This window comes from Stenella coeruleoalba, assembly GCF_951394435.1.
Source record: "Stenella coeruleoalba genome assembly, chromosome: 14".
In the NCBI taxonomy this organism is placed as follows: Eukaryota; Metazoa; Chordata; class Mammalia; order Artiodactyla; family Delphinidae; genus Stenella; species Stenella coeruleoalba.
Genome location: NC_137160.1, coordinates 27,133,563 through 27,150,153, shown reverse-complemented (window position 1 = coordinate 27,150,153; position 16,591 = coordinate 27,133,563). Strand labels below are relative to the sequence as shown.

The 16,591-nt window shown below is 49.5% G+C and overlaps 1 protein-coding gene across 4 annotated transcripts in view; it reads left to right on the top strand.

Moving 5' to 3' along the window:
* The window catches only part of ARK2C (arkadia (RNF111) C-terminal like ring finger ubiquitin ligase 2C), a 104,499-nt gene extending 90,163 nt beyond the window's left edge, over positions 1–14,336 (top strand). Inside the window, exons 1-6 of one of the 4 annotated variants that reach the window (XM_079943350.1) lie at positions 3,871–3,963; positions 4,406–4,535; positions 6,187–6,291; positions 6,599–6,694; positions 11,730–11,836; positions 12,345–14,336. In XM_079943350.1, the coding sequence (XP_079799476.1) occupies positions 3,902–3,963; positions 4,406–4,535; positions 6,187–6,291; positions 6,599–6,694; positions 11,730–11,836; positions 12,345–12,462 (618 nt within the window). In that variant the 5' untranslated portion in view covers positions 3,871–3,901 and the 3' untranslated portion in view covers positions 12,463–14,336. Of the gene's footprint in view, positions 1–3,870; positions 3,964–4,296; positions 4,536–6,186; positions 6,292–6,598; positions 6,695–11,729; positions 11,837–12,344 lie in introns of those variants that run through there. The other 3 variants (XM_079943349.1, XM_079943352.1, XM_079943351.1) reach the window with 3 other exon arrangements.
* The last annotated feature ends 2,255 nt before the right edge of the window (positions 14,337–16,591 follow it).

The window sequence follows — 16,591 nt, the reverse complement described above, 5'->3', positions numbered from 1 at the left end:
GCCTTGAGGAGTCCAAAGAGAAGTGCCAGGGCATGCCAGCCAGGCAAAACAGGCTCATGGAGATAGAGCCAGCTGGGTTGGAGGCAAGGACTGGGGAGATTGGCTGGGGAGAGGTTGAGGGCTTGGTTGTGGTGTCTTTGTAGGCAGCGGGCCCCTGTGACATCTTCCCACAGACTCCTGCACTCAGGGCAGAGGGCTTTGTTGCCCTGGGATGCATCATTGCTTTGTTTTGGACACTTGGTCCCACCCTACTCACAGGTTCTAGCTCAGGGGTGGGCTGACCTAAACTAGGGCTGGATCTAAACACCTGAACACTTGAAAAAGATGTGTAGTTCACTACAGTATTTAGAGGTAAAGAGCATCATGCCTTCAACTTATTTTTAAATAGTTTAGGGAAAAAAATCCACGGAGAACTCTGTGTGTGTGTTTGTATGTATGGATGTATACGTGGAGAGAGAGAAGGAAATAGAAATGCAGTAAGGTAGTAAAATTTTAACACTTGGGGAATCTGAGTGAAGAGTATCCAGGAAGTTTTTGCAACTTTGAGGTAAAAAAGTGTGTGTGTGTGTGTGTGTGTGTGTGTCTGTTTTAAAGAATGTAAAAACGAACAAAAAACCTCAACGGGAAGGGATGGGCTATTTAAAAAACAGACGTGCCTTAGTGTCATTACTCAGCCATTTAGTCAGGCAAACTGGTGTGGGCAAGGGTTGCTTTGGAAACAGCCTAGGACCAGACACCCAGGAATGGTTCAAAAGGGTAGTTCTGGTTGACTGGACGCTAAAGGTGCTTCTAGGTGCAGGAAATGGTTGATTTAAAAGGTTCCGTGTCTCCAGCTCTTAGTAGTTCTCAGGTTTTCTCTGTTAGATTTAACGCTCTCCTAAAACATAGATTGCACCACGGCCAGCTTCAGCCCAGACTTTTTCTAATTAGCAGATTCAAATTAGGAAGATTTAATTGTTGTTTGGATGAAATTCTGTCCCTCAGCAGGCAAGTCAATCCAGTTTAATTCTCTTCAGCACACAGAGCACCTGGGGTCCTTGTGTACGGCTGAGGGATCTGAACAAGGTCCAGCGTGGCAAGTGGGAGGGGATAGGAGACGCGGTGAGGCGGGTGCTGCTGAGATGCGGGAGGCATGGTGCGGGTTAGGCTGCCGACTTGCTTTATTTGGCCAAATCTCATGTGCTCCTCACTCATTTCTGTCGCTCTGCATTCCTGACCCCTGCTTGCCTGGAGAAAAAGAGAGGCGGGGGCCCTGAAAGGCTGGCCTGTGCTCCAGCAGGGGACGCTGGGAGGGCCCTGGGCTGAGTCCCGCGCCGGGTCCACCGGGGCCACCCGGGGCCATTTCTGCCTGTCCTGTCCCCACTTCCCAAGTAGGAGGCCCTTTCTCCTCCCTGTAATTAGCTCTGCTCCAGCAAGGGCCATCCAAGTGGTGACGAGGGGCTTTTCATCCCACCCCTCTTTTCCAGGGAGGCCTCTTCTGCCAGGAGATGTGAGGTCTGGAAATTAGATGACAGGAAATGCATTGTAGGAGGGGCTTCGCTCACCCTCTGCAAGGAGCCCTCGGAGGGAGGAGGTGGGGAGTGTGTCTGCGCACCACCCCTTTCCTTTAGAGAATCATCAGAAACCACTGACTTCTGCCCTAGTCATTCCAGGAATTGGCATGCCCCAATAGCTCTCGTCCAGCCCCAGGCCTGAGGCTGCCTGGCCCTCCCCCCCTTACTTTAGGAGATTCTAGCCCTACCCAAGCAGCTGTGTGCACTGAGCATCCTAGCCTGGGAGTGTGTGGGAGCAGCAGGCCTTGGAGGATAAATCCTCCCCAATCTCCCCTTTCTGGCCTGGGCCCGATAACTTGACCCTGACCTTGAGCCCTGCTCCAGTGTCTCTGTCCTCATCGTGCTCCTTTGACTCAGTCCACAGTTCTGACTCTGCCCCCAGTGCAGATGGCAGCCTGCATGGCCACACAGCCCTAGCCCTGCCTGGGCACCTCGGAGAGGCGGGTAGGGGTGAGAGCTTCCTACCATCCTTCCCCTGCAAGCAGCTCGGCCTCAGCAAAGGAGCCCTGTTCGAGGATCCTGGGTTTGGGAAGGGATTTTTGATGAGATGATAAAAGGGGATCCCAGAGCCCACTCAGGCCCAACCTGGGCAGATCACCTCTCTCATCTGAGGGCTGAGGTGTCTTTTGCCTCTCCACTCAGCATTCCTAGAATTGGAGGGATTCTGTTCCCAGTTCCTCGGGACTTTGCTTTTGGTAGAATTCCCTGAACATCTTTCTGCTACTTTGAATCTGTTGGATTCCCTGGGACTGCTGGGCAGGTGCTAAGAGTCAGAGTTTCTGCCACGTGAGGTGCCCCGGGGAACTCCTTTCCCCGAGGCAGGTCATGGGGTGAGCCCAGGCGAGGATCGGAAACCCTGGAGCCCCTAACTGGCTAGCCTGGGGCCATGGATAAGGCACTGGCCTTCTTCAGGCCTCTGCTGGGCCTGCAAAAGTGAGGGACTGGACTAAGAGAATTTCTAAGTTTGCTTCCAACTGGCTCCAAGAGTTACCTCATGTCCCAAGTGACAGACTCATCAGTAGTTGTTCCAGGGATGTGGGCTAATATATAGAAGAAATGTAGGAATATATATATATGTCATACTGTATAGACATCACAGCTGGAAGCAGAAATTCCTTTAATGCTCCTCATATTAAAAAAAAAAGGTAGGGCTTCCCTGGTGGTGCAGTGGTTGAGAGTCCGCCTGCCGATGCAGGGGACGCGGGTTCGTGTCCCGGTCTGGGAAGATCCCACATGCCGCAGAGCGGCTAGGCCCGTGAGCCATGGCTGCTGAGCCTGCGCATCTGGAGCCTGTGCTCCGCAATGGGAGAGGCAGCAACAGTGAGAGGCCCGCGTACCGAAAAAAAAAAAAAAGTATTTGTTGAATCAGGCTTTTTTTCCTGTAGTTTCCCCTCATCTGGATTTTGCTGGTTATGCTCTGGAGGTGTCACCTCAGACGCCCCTTGGTTTGCTAAACTCACTATACACTGGCACCCACGTTGCGACTTGAGCAGATACAGCTTCAACTTGCATTTTCTGGCAAAAAACACTTCATACGAGGTGCTGTGTTCTTCCAGCAGATAGCTGGTTGTCTCTCCTGTGTGATGTTAGTAGCAATTGATAATCTTTGCCCAGATCCTTTATTTCTTTAGGGGATGAAAGAATGTGACAAATAATTCAATCATTCCTTATTCATTTATTAGCTAGAAAACTTTCATAAAGAGCAATTTTCCTTCATCCACGATTTGGTTACCCTGCAGTACAGTTAACAGAGGAAAGGCAGGATAAATGTTTGGTTCTTCCCCTTTATATTTTATTTTATTTTACTTTTTGCGGTACGCGGGCCTCTCACTGTTGTGGCCTCTCCCGTTGCGGAGCACAGGCTCCGGACGCGCAGGCTCAGCGGCCATGGCTCACAGGCCCAGCCACTCCACAGCATCCTCCCGGACCGGGGCACGAACCCGTGTCCCATGCATTGGCAGGCGGACTCTCAACCGCTGCGCCACCAGGGAAGCCCCTTCCCCTTTATTTATTAGTTTTCAAAATGAAGCATTGGTTCCCTAGCATCCTTCAATGGGGACCAGTTTTCTTTAGCATCATTTCATTCTCACGGATTTGAACCTATTTGATGTATTTTAGTCTATTGCAGTTACACTCATTGATACAAAATGCCCAAAGTCTGCCAGTGGGAGCCTCTCCAGGATGGTTCCCGAATCCTTTTGACTTGACCTTGATAACTTCCTTGCTTTTAGTTATGACAAGATGTTTCAATCTCATGTTGCACTTTTTTTTTTTTCTGTCTCAGACCAGAACTTAGCCATTTTCCAAGGAACACTGGATCCTTTTCAGTTGATTGATTTTTAAGTGAAATGAGTTTCCTGTATGGTGAGGAGCAGGGGCGGTGGTCCAGGAGAGCTTTCCTGCCTCACAGGTGCAGGTCCCTCTCCTATTATTTTCTCAAAGTGGTTAAAGTATGGCCTCTGCCCCCCTCCACTCTATCTGGAGCTGTCTTTCCTTTGCTCTGTATCCGTGACCGGCTTATCTGGATTCCTCTTTCAGCATTTCTCTCAGGGACGGGCTTTGGTGCACTAGTCTCAAGTAGTGTGAGGCCCAGACTATACCGGTCCCTTCGATCTAGCAGAGCCCTTCCTTCTCCGAGTCTCGGCTCCCTTCGCCGTAAAGAGAGGGGCGGGGCTTCTCCGAGTCTCGGCTCCCTTCGCCGTAAAGAGAGGGGCGGGGCTGGGCGAGACTGAACCCCTTGCAGCTCCGGCAGTTTGTGACTCTGATTCTACTCGACGGGCTTGATGTCTGAGGTCCCTTCTGCAACCCGATGGCCGGATCACCTGTGCTTCACCGTGGCTGTGTCCCTGCAGGGATCTCAGTGTGGACACCGGCTTGAGTCCCGCTCAGTTCCAGGTGCGGCCCATGCCCCAGCACTATCAGCATTACCTAGCGACTCCTCGAATGCACCACTTTCCCCGAAACTCCTCCTCCACGCAGATGGTGAGTGAGAGGCTCTGCCAGGAAACTGACTCCCTTGCTGCCTGTTGGTGCCAATGGTGGGCTGAGGCCTGTGGCTCCCTTGTGTCCTGCCCGGCTGTGTCCTGAGCACAGGCAGGTCAGCCGCTCCCCTCCCCTCCCAGCTCCTATTCCCAACTGGGCTTGAAGGGAAAAGAAAGCAAAGCTGCTGGACCAGAAGCCAGCACTGCTGAAAGGAGGTGGGGCACTGGGGGTGGGGCAAGGGGCCCTGTGGCAGGCCCCGGTCTGGAGGGGTGGGAGGTGGAGTGAGGGAGGGTGGGGGGAAGGCTCAGGGCTAAGAGCAAGCAGCGTAGTCCCTGGACCCCACGTGACCTCATTTAGTTAATTTATTGGGTCAGCTTCTCCCGGGGCTTTGGTTTTACTTATCCGTGAAATGGGATGAACATGCCTGGTATGGGGAACACAGGAGACCCCAGAAGTGGCCCCGGAGGCTGCCTGCTGATCTGGTGCTGCCTTGTGCAGAGGGCCGGCCTTCAGCGCTGCAGGGTGTGGCGACTGTGGTGGGGTTTGGGGCCTTTGCGTACCTGGCATCCCGAGCTGTGTGGAATGAAGGTGAAGATAGTCCACTAAAGCAGCGAAAGGCTGATTGAAAACCTTATTTCCAGACAGCTTCTTCATGCTGCTGCCCTAGAGCATAATTCGGCCCTTCCAGCCCTTGCCTTTGCCCTTTAACCACTCAGCACCTCAGTCTCCTCATGTGTAAAATGGGAGGCTTGGATGAATAATCCCAGAATCCTTGTCAGCTCGGAAGTTCTAAGATTCGCCTTAAGAAGCACCATCTCCTAAGAATAACAGCTAGTGGTTATTGAGCACTCGCTGCATACCAGGCACCGTTCTAATCACTAGCCTCGCAAAAACACCACACGGAAGGTTTTATCCCTGTTTTACAGATTGGCAAACTGAGGCATAGAAAGATTAAGTCCAGGATCGTGCAGGAGTAAGCTGAGGAGCTCTGACTCACAGCTGGAGACAGGGTGAGGGTCAGGGTGAGGTGAGTGAGGCAGGGCCGTGCAAGGAAAGGATCAGAGCCTGTTCTGATTTAAAATTTTGATAGTTTGTTCATTATGGATTCTTTGCATTAATTTTGATTTTAAAATACTACATTAAAGTATTATTTATCTTGGTTACTGAGTCATTCGGTGCCTCCTTAAATTTTGTGCCCTCACTTGCCCCACCCTGTTCTGGGCAGTACAGAGCAGAGGGGAAGGGAGTGAACTTTGCCATCCGACTGCCTGGGTTTGAAACCATGGTTCTGTCACTTACTTCATCCGCTTGTGTCTCACTTACCCTATCAGCAAAATGGGAATAGTAATTGCACCCAGGTTACAGGTCAGGTGAGATGATTCAATTAATCGTTTGAAGGGCTTAACAGTGCCTGCCATGAAATAAATGCCCAGTCAGGTTAGTTGTTACTTTACTGATTTTGTTATTCTTTCTGGGGCTGGTTCGGCCCAGGCTTGGTTCTTGATGAGGACAGGGGGACACAGGAGGAGGAAAGACAGCGCTTCCAAACACCGCAGCATCTCAGGGGTGCGCTGATTGGCTACAGGAGGGGGAGTCAGAAGCTGGGCTCTTGGAGCCTGGAATCCTGTCTGAGGCGTTTTCTCCCCAACAGGTCGTCCATGAAATCCGAAACTACCCTTACCCTCAGCTTCACTTCCTTGCTCTCCAGGGACTGAATGCCAGCAGACACACCTCCGCTGTGCGGGACAGCTATGAGGTACGCCCTGCCCCTCTGTCTGGGGACCCTCCCGTCAGCCTGGCTCCCGCTGGCTTGGTGGAGATGCCACTGTCCCCTCTCCCTCCCCTGCGGGTGGGGAGGGCATGGGTGGTAGGCGTAGCCTCAGGGTTGAGAGTAGGAGAGAGAAAAAGAGTGAGTAGAGATCTCGCAGTCTTTGAGCATTTGACAATTCTTCCCATCGACGTGAATGCTCTGCAGGTCTCTCAGTGCCCCTCCTCCTTATCATGAGTGCATGCGTGTGTTTGCACGTGCAGAATGCACACATCCACATGTTCTCTCTTTGTAGGAGCTGCTGCAGCTCGAGGATAGGTTGGGAAATGTGACTCGGGGAGCTGTACAGAACACCATTGAGAGGTTCACCTTCCCCCACAAGTACAAGAAGGTGAGCCAACCAGCAGGTCAGCCTGCATAGTTGGGGTTGGGGTGGGTACGATCTAGTTGACCCTGGCCCAGCTTTCCACCGAGGGGCACGGTCCGAACTCTAGAAGCTTTTGCTCTGGCTAGATGCTCTGAAGCTCTGCTACCTTCCCAGGGTCTCCTCCCTTGCTTCTGCCAGGTGTGACCAGGAAGGGAGCTGGGTATGTGTGTGTGCGTGTGGACTTGTGAGTGGGTGTACAGAGAGATGAATGTTTGTATCTGAATGAGGAGGGCCAAGGGAGCACCTGCACTGCAGGCTAAGGTTTACCTTAGAAAAGATTCCAAGTCCAATCTCACATGTGGACAAACAGGCGGCTAAGGCTTCAGGGCGTAGGTTTCCAGTCCTCGGTGAGCATCAGGTTTGCGTGGGCTGCTTTTAAAGCCGCAGATTCACAGGCTCTACCCTAAGCCTGTGGAGGAAGACTCTCCAGGAAGACTCTGGAGTAGGACTGGAGTCCAGGAATTGGAGTTAAATTAAAAAAAAAAATTCAAGTAAATAAGAAATTTGGAAGTAACCAATCTGTCTTTCAATAAGTAAATGGGTACGTAAACTTTGGTAGATCCATACAATGGAATATTATTCCATGATTTAAAAAAATAAGCTATTAAGCCATGAATAGATGTGATGCAGAAAATATGTATTAAATGCATATTAGTAAGTGAAAGAAGCTGACTTGAAAAGGCTGCATACTGTATGATTCCAAATACACAGCATTCTAGAAAAGGTAAGAGTAGACGGTAAAAAGATCCATTGTTGCCAGGGGCTTTAGGAGAGGGATAGGCAAATGAATAGGTGGATGATAGGGGACTTTTAGGGCAGTGAAACTATTTTTTATGCTACTATAATGGTGGACATGACATGCCATTATGCATTTGTTAAACCCTTAGAACCCTAACGTAAATTAATGGACTTTATTAATAATGATGTATCACTCCTGGTGCATCAGTTGTAACAAATGTACCACACTAGTGCAAGATATTAATAGGGCAAACTCTGTGAGTTTTGAGAGGGGAAGGGAGGGAACACACTGTATTTTCTGCTGAGTTTTCGAATAAACTAACACTGCTCTATGAAATAAAGTCTGCCATGAAAACAGGTAAATAAATACTTTTTTTTTTTGTGGTACACGGGCCTCTCACTGTTGTGGCCTCTCCCGTTGCGGAGCACAGGCTCCGGACGCACAGGCTCAGCAGCCATGGCTCACGGGCCCAGCCGCTCCGCGGCATGTGGGATCTTCCCAGATCGGGGCACGAACCCGTGTCCCCCGCATCGGGAGGCACACTCTCAACCACTGTGCCAACAGGGAAGCCCAATACTTTTTAAAATTTAGGAATTAAAAGCTTGAGAAGCACTGAGAAACTTGGAGCAGGAAAATGCTCATGGTGGTCAAGCCGGAGCCCATCTTCACCCCCTCAGGAGGCCACAGGCTGCAGTGGCTGTGAGCACTAGGTGTTGGAAACAGACGGGGCCAGTTTTGAATTTCAGTTTTACTGCTGTCTTTGGGCTGCTATAACAAAATGCCTTCTACTTGGTGGCTTAAACAACAGACATTTATTTCTGACAGTTTTGGAGGCTGGGAAGTCCAAGACCAAGGCACTGGCAGATTTGGTTCTTGGTGAGGGCTCTCTTCCAGGCTGGCAGACGGCTGACTTCTTGCTGTGTCCTCACATGGCAGAGAGGAAGCTCTGGTGTCTTTTTCCCTTCTTATAAGGGCACCAATCCCATCATGGGGGACCTACCTTCATGACCTCACCTAGACCTAATTACCACCCAGAGACCCCATCTCCATCACATTGGGGAGGGGTGGTTAGGGCTTCAACATATGAATTTGGGGGGAGGGGGACAAACACTCAGTCCCTAAACACCACTTATAGCTGTGTAACTCCGGACAGCTTACTTGGCTTTTCTGGCCCTTCCCTTGCCCTTTTTCATGCAAAATGGGAAAGATATGTTAGTAGCTGCCATAGGGGGACTCTGGGGACTCAGTGGGACAGCGCATATACACAGCTTAGCACGGTGCCCAGTACCTGGTGACTGCTCTCACCTTGATTCTAGGCTTGCCCAGGTACCCATGGTGTCAATGTCAAAGACCATGAACCTTGGTCTATGCTCCTCATGGAGGCACTGGATTTACCCATCAGTGATTCCAATCAACATTTACTGACACATCTATTATGTGTCAGTCATGGATAGTATGTTAATAGAGGAAACAACAGTATTTCAGTAATTAAGTGTGTCATCTGCATGGAGAAAATGATCATTCTCTGGAGGGAGAGCTTGAAGCTTCTGGAGAAGGATGTGGAAGGGAGTGAGGTACGTTCAGGAGCCCGGGAACAACTTCTACCTTCCTGACCAGGGTGGGCTCACTCCTGCCAGAGATGCACACTTCAGCTGTCATTACTTCAACAGGCCGAGAGGAGATAAGGAAAAGAACTAATGCTAAGAATGAAAAGGGAAAATGGACTGAACCAATGACATAAAGAGTTGAGCTAAAAAAATTATGGGAATAAAAGGAGACTTAGGGGGATAAAATATTATAAAAACAGGAATAAGAAGAATTAAAAATGCAAAGTGATAGCATTTAAGATCCCCCAAAATATAAAAAAAAAATTTAAAAATTTAAACTGAGAGTAAAATAATACAAAACAAAAAAGGATATTTTAAAATAGCAATGATATGATAAGAATAAATAAAAATATAGTCAAAAAGAAAATATAAAAAAACAAGAATTAGGAAAAGATATGAAAATTACATACAAATTTAATGTCAATATCATCAAAGTGAAAACAGAACGTTAATGAAAATGAGAAGGTATGGGCAAAAGGGACAGTTCCCACATAAGGTTCTGTGTGGGAACCTTTAAAATACATATTAAATTAAAAATGCTGAAGAAACTTATAGTTAAAATAAAAGTTACATAGATAATGAAAAGAGAAGACAAAAACTGGAAGACCTAAAAGATTAAAAATACAAAGGAAGAAATAGGATAAGATTTGAAAAGAGACAATATAGTTTAAAGAAATATAGATTAGATATAGTAAAACAAGGTAGGACTATCAAGTTAAAATTGTTAACTATAAAAAGGAAATCCTGAATAATGATGGGAAAAAACAATAGAAAATAGTCTCAATGGTATTTTTTATGGAATTCCCTTTTCTCAAAGGGCCAACTAAAAGAATGTCACTCCACCAGCAAACACGGCTGGGTTCTTGGGCAGGCAGATCATCATGACTCCATTCATACTCCAAACCCATGACAATTATATGGGACTATGGATGTAATTCTGATTTTCTGGTTAAGGGTAAACTTATTGCAGTAGGGTGTATAGGGCACAGGGAGGCTGAGAGCAGAAGGTATAGATTTTCTTGTATGTTCTAATAAGGTTACACAATTCCCCAGACTACTTCAGACTCCGGGGCTGAGGACCAGGGACCAGACTGGGGAGACCTGGCATTTAGGCCTGGCCCGAAGGTCATAGTCACTCTCTGGGTGATCGTTATCTTGTGACTCTTCAGATTTCTCTTGGCAAGATGACCTTTAAGTCTGCTTATCCCTGGAGAGGGGGGAAAAGGTTTAGTTTTCTTCCCATGGGTATTATCAGAATGTTTCACTGCATAGCATGGAGATGGGAACAAGAAAGTGGGCTGATTCCATTCACTGATTACATTCCTTCCTCCCCAGAATATTTTTTTAAGCACCAGTGATGTGCCTTGTACTTGACCAAGTGTGGGGCAGTATCTAAAGAAGGGTGAGCCATGGTCCACACCATCCAAGAGCTTGGAACTTTCTACATAGTAGTTAACTATCTTCAAATAATTAGCAAAGAATTTAAAACAGGACAATTAAAGTCAACAAGTATAAACTGAGTGCTTGCATGATGTCTAACATGATATTAGAACTAGTGCTTACCTTTTTAAAACTTAATACCTTTTTAAAAAAATTAATACCTTTTTAAAACTTAATACCTTTTTAAACTTAATACCTTTTTAGAACTTAATACCTTTTAAAAACTTAATACCTTTTTAAAAAAATTGAAGTATAGTTGATTTACAATGTTGTGTTAGTTTCCGGTGTACAGTGGAACTAGTGCCTATTTTAACGGAAATTTCTGGACAGGCAGAGAGATCAAACAACATAGAATAAGTGTGGTACAAATTATAGGAGGTAATGCCCAGTTGAGGAAATCTGCCTTCGTCTAGTAATGAAAGAAAAAGTGAATAGACATTAGTTCAGAGAAAGAGAGGAAGGAAGGAAGGAAGGGAGGGAGGAAGGGAAAAAAGAGTGAATGGATGGAAGGATGGATGGATGGATAGAGGAAGCATGCTGAACCTGAAAGTGGGGGGAGAAGTCTGGAGGCAAGGATATAGTTTGGAAAGGATGTAAGGAGGAGTGGACAGCATGAGGGGACTAGAAAAGAGGAAGCTGTTTATGCACAAGCCATAGTTTTCCAAAGATAGGTTCATTAGGTACTCAATTCCTTTCTAAACTCTACGCCTCTAGGACAGTATAAAGTTTAGACCTGGACATAAGTTGCCTGGAACAACAAAAACTGCTTGGCCTCTTCCGCTGCTCCGCTCCTGCACTCTGTATCCTGAAGCAAGGAGGGGGCATGGGGAGGAGGCGGGGAGAAGGGTCTGGGAAGCGCACAGAAGTCTGGGTGTTACTTCAGAACTTAAAAAGTGACTGACTCGGGCTTCCCTGGTGGCGCAGTGGTTGAGAGTCCGCCTGCCGATGCAGGGGATGCGGGTTCGTGCCCCGGTTCGGGAAGATCCCACATGCCGCGGAGCGGCTGGGCCCGTGAGCCATGGCTGCTGAGCCTGCGCGTCCGGAGCCTGTGCTCCGCAACGGGAGAGGCTACAACAGTGAGAGGCCCGTGTACTGCAAAAAAAAAAAAAAAGTGACTGACTCACAGGGAAAGGAGGCTGAAAGGGAGGGGGCAGCTGTGGATGAAAGACAGGGGCCTCCAGGTGAGTCGGTGCTCTTCCTCTGCTTCACACAGCGAAGACCCCAGGATGGCAAGGGCAAGAAGGAAGAGGGGGAGGAGTCAGACACAGATGAGAAATGCACGATCTGTCTGTCTCTGCTGGAAGATGGAGAAGATGTGAGGTAGGAGCCCCGCCTTTTGAGTCCCCCCTCTTCCTTCATGGGGATTGGTGATCAGTCCTGCACCGTGTGTCAGGGGTGCTTGTTTGCCTGTGCACGTGTGTGAACGTGCCAAGTGTGCACAGTGTGCTCTGTGGTTGTCCTAGGAAGGTGGGGTGTGGAACATTCTAGATGTGTGGTGCCCATGGTGTGGACTCCCGGACACAAAGCTAGGAGAACAGAGAGACATTTGGCCTGAATGGATCTCACACAAAGTCCTGGCTTCATTTCAGGTTGATCTGGAGGGCCAGGAGGAGGAGGGCCTTGGGGCTTTCCTTCCTGTCCTGAATTCCCATCCTAGCCACAGCCTTACTCCGTGGCAGAGCCCCCAGAACCTTCTTTGGCCAGGCCCCCAGTGGTCCTGGGTGTGAGTCTCCTCATTCCCCGAGTAGAGCCAGTGTCCCTTGGCTCCTGGCACAGCCCGGGGCCCTTCTCCTTGACCATTCCTCCGACTTACCCTCCTCTCTTCCAGGCGCCTACCCTGTATGCATCTCTTTCACCAACTGTGTGTGGACCAGTGGCTCGCCATGAGCAAGAAATGCCCCATCTGCCGAGTGGACATTGAGACACAACTGGGAGCTGACAGCTGAGGGAGGAATTAGCCAGTGGACACCCCATTTTCCTTCACCAGGTCCCCCCACGGCCATAGCCCTTGCAGCCAAACTTTGCCTTCTGAGCCATTTGATGTAGAGGAAAAGCCTGCAAGCACATTTTGTGGAAAGAGGAGTTGGTGGTATCCGTGTCTGAGGAAAGGAGGGGGTGGGGGAGGCCCACCTGTCCAGAGTGGTGACTGCCCCGTCCGTCCGTCCATGTCCATCCACCTGCTTTGCGGGAGGGAGGGAGCTGGCAGTGCCCGGAGCAGGGGTGGGAAGGGGGGGCCCATGCTGCTGAGAATCTAGATGTGATCCTGCAGGTCCTAGCTGATAGCCCGGCCCCTCAATCCTGTCCTTTGAAGGATTGTATATATACCTCTTGACCACGTAGAAACCATGTAGGGGTCTCTAGCTAATTCTGTGGATGGCAGCCAGAGCATGTTAGCTTAAGAAAAATGTTGTGTGTGGTGCTCTAGTCATCTGTGGTGGACATGTCGCTGTTACCGAATCCGCACCAAATAGTTCTCATTGAGTTTCTTGTTTTGGTGCCTGACTGAACCAACCAACGACAGCCCGAATCTTCCCGTCTTTACGAGAGAAAAGGAAAAAGGAATCAAAGGTGAAGAAAAAAGCCAAATCCTGTTTACGGTGAAAAAGGATGATTTTTTTTCACCCAGGTTGGGAGGCGGGAGGGGGTTCTCGTTTTGTTTTTGTTTTCTCTTGGCTTTTGTTTTTCTCATGTTTACAGTGCACGGAGCGTGGAGGGGCGTCCAGGAAAGAGGAGGACTGGAAAAGGAGCAGATGGGGACTTAGATGGGCCTCGGAGGGGCTCAGCCGGGGTTGGGAAGGCAGCATTTGAGTAGGCGAAGGGGAGAGGTCTGTCTTGAAGGAGGGCTCCCCACTTCCAGAGCCCATCTACTTAGCTCCAACCATCCCCCCCCTCCCCCCAGTTCCACATTGAACCAGGAGGCGTCAGCTTTCAGCCAGAGCTGCCCCAGGTTCCTCGGAGCCAGGATACCCCTGCTCACGCCAGCTTCTTCCTTTTGGCTGTGCTTATGCCCTGTCGCAAAGAGGCCATTTGGCCACTGCCTCTCGAATGCAAAAAATTAACCAGATGCTAAAGGTAAAGTAGCATAGGTGATGGACACCTGGTCTTGGCCAAAGTGCTCTCAGCTAGCGCGCAAGGGCTGAGGTCAAACACCGTGGACCTCGAGAAGGACCTTGAGCTTCCTTTGGAATGTCTCAAATCCTGATGAAGTCCCTCAGAGATGGCCCTGGCCCGGAGACCACCTTGGCTGGGTTTGGGAGGCCCTGTGTTCCTAGCCTCTGGCTCTTTCTCTTTACTAACCTTGGGCAAGTCCCTTTCTTTCTCTGTGCCTCAGTTTCCTTCTCCTTACAGTGGGGAGAAACAACAGTGCATCCCCATTTCCACCTCTTCTACCTCACCTAGATGTTGTGAGGATTAACACTCTCTGCCCAACGCATTCTGTGCTCTCTCCTGGGAACTTCCGTGGGGTTTAGGGATGGGGGTGGTGGGAGACAAGACCTGGAAGTTCCAAGTGACACCATACAGTGTGTTTTTCTGAACCACTCCATAATTTTTCTGAATCTCAAAGGGAGCAGAGAGATGGGAGGACAAGAGGATGGAGATGCGAAAGTCCACCAAATTCCAACCCCAACCCAACTTTCTTTGTCCATCTGTGGAAAACACCAGCTCAGCTAGAATTCTGCTCTCTTCCTTTGGCTCTCCTGCTCACTCCTTCTCTCTTGCATTTGCACTGCCCTCAAAGCCTCCCCCTCCCCTCACCCCTTGCCCCAGTCTCAATGCCTTTATATCAGTAAGAGAAGACTAAGGGGAACAGGATACTTATCACATATATGAAGAAATTCCATAAGGTTAAGAAAATTTGAGTCTGCATTGTTGCTTACCAAGGGTAAAACCAGGACCAATGGGTAAAAATGATGGGGAGGCAGATTTTGGCTTGAGGTAGAACCTTCTAGTACATGTGGAGCTGTCAGGTGGAGGGATGGCTGCTCTGGACACCTGCAGGCAGAGAGTGGGGGGTCATGACTTCTGGAAGGAGGGTTACTCAAGGATCTCACTCAGCCCAAGACCATCCGTACCGAGTACCTGCCAGTGCAGGTTCTGGAGGAGACAACAGCCAGGGAGACGACATCCCTGGCCTCCAGGAGCTTACAGTCCAGTTGAGGAGCTAAGGCAATAGTGCGCAAAGGGTGGCTAGTCTGATCCGAGGTTAATGGCACGAGCATTATACTGTCCCATTCAGTGGTTGCAGTGTGTGAACAGTGTCTCCTGGGCCAACGGCTGGAGAGCCCGTGAGTGGTTAAGTACTTGTCAGGATTTTGGAGAGAGCTAGTTACTAGCAGCCCCAGGAAGTTGGGAACTCTCCTTACCCTGCTTTGACCCAGAGGTAGGCAGGGTGGTCCAGGGAAGGTCACTCCCCACTTAGTCTCAGTCCTTTGTTCTTCTCTCCCAGGCTGGCTTGCAAGGCCAGCAGGTGGTGGGTTGGTGGGGAGGCCGGAGGGAACGGGAGCTGGTGTCTGGCTTCCGTCTTGGCTCTTGACTGACAAAGTGGGCAGCTCTAGAACCTGCCTCCTTCTCTCTGGGCCTCAGTTTCCTCAGCTGCACACAAAGAGGTTGGATTGGATGCTTGCTAAATTTCCTTCCAACAATCACATTCTCTGATCCTCCCTAACATCAACACATTTTTCAAGGTGGGAGAGCTCTGTGCCCACCAAGCTGTTGACAACAACCTTCCCCGAAGGCACTAATGCCTGTATCATAGGCTGAGAGTGGGATGGGTCCCCTCCTCCCCCCAGTTCTCTGCAGGCTCCCTGAGTGCCCCGGGCTAACGTTAGCCAGTGAGTGGGGTGAAGGTCACCCAGAGGGGAGAGGTCAGCTCTGACTTTGCGGGTAGATCCTGGAGCCCCCCATGCCCATCTCTCTGGGGCCCTCCTACCTTGCAGGTGGGCACCTCCCAGCCACCCGCTTCCTCAGCAGGCAGCCAGGCGGGGTGAGAAGAGAGGAGAGGGGTCTGTGCTTCCCCTCCCTCGACGTCCGGGAGCCTGGGAAGACTGGAGAACAGGCAGGCTTTGGCTTCAGCCCGCTGTCGTCCTTCGGCCCCTTCTTGACTGAGACGCATGAGTGCCTTCTGGGGCGAGAGCTGCCCCAGGATTCCAGTTGGGCCTCCTGCCGCATTGCAGCCCTGGCCGCAGCGGGTCGCCAAGGACGCCAATCTTCGAAACCCACAAACCCAGGCCACCTGGCGCGGCGGGGGCGGAGCCTGGGCTCCTCCTCCAGCTGGGCCCCGGGCCCAGCCCTCGCCCCCTACCCGTGGCGGGACTCAAGCTCCTCTTCTGCAAATGTTTCCAGCCTCCGTGCAAGTATTCTTAACTCTTTACGCCTAATGAACAAGCACAGTTTTTTCAACGGTGAAGAAAAAGCACCAGATTTTTTTTTCCTGAAGAAATCCCCCAAGCCCCCGCCTACCGGCGGGACAGACACTCCCCGCGTGGGGCTGTAGCAACGTCTGTCAGGTCCCCCCCTCGTGTTTCATCTCCTGCGCGCGCGTAGAGCAAATGCTAGAGCGATTTCAGCTGATAGAAAAACAAAAATGAAAAAAAAAAAAAACACAAAAAACAAAAAACATGGCACGTTGCTAGTTTACAGGGTTTTGTGAGTTTAAATGCCTTATATTTAACAATCATAATTTATGACTAACTTGTAGATATCGTGGGTTCTTATTTAATTATTTTTATAGTTGTTTTGCATTTTTAATTATAATTTATTTATTTAGAAAGGATACTAATTTTTTTTATTACTCCTATTACCTCATTTTGGCGTTGTTTCTGGGAGTGGAATGCTTTGCATGCATTGGTACGATGACAAACAACTACGAATACAAAAAAAAAAAAACTTAAATAAAATTCCGCGAACTTTATTTCGTCCAGACTATCAGGGTGTGTGATTGCAAGCTGTCCTACTGTGGTGCTGGCCTCTTTGGATACATTCCATACGAAATGCAAACCTTTGATTCTGTATGCTGTGATCCTAGTGAAAAACTCCAATATAGTGACTGTATTTAGCACATATATAAATATAATT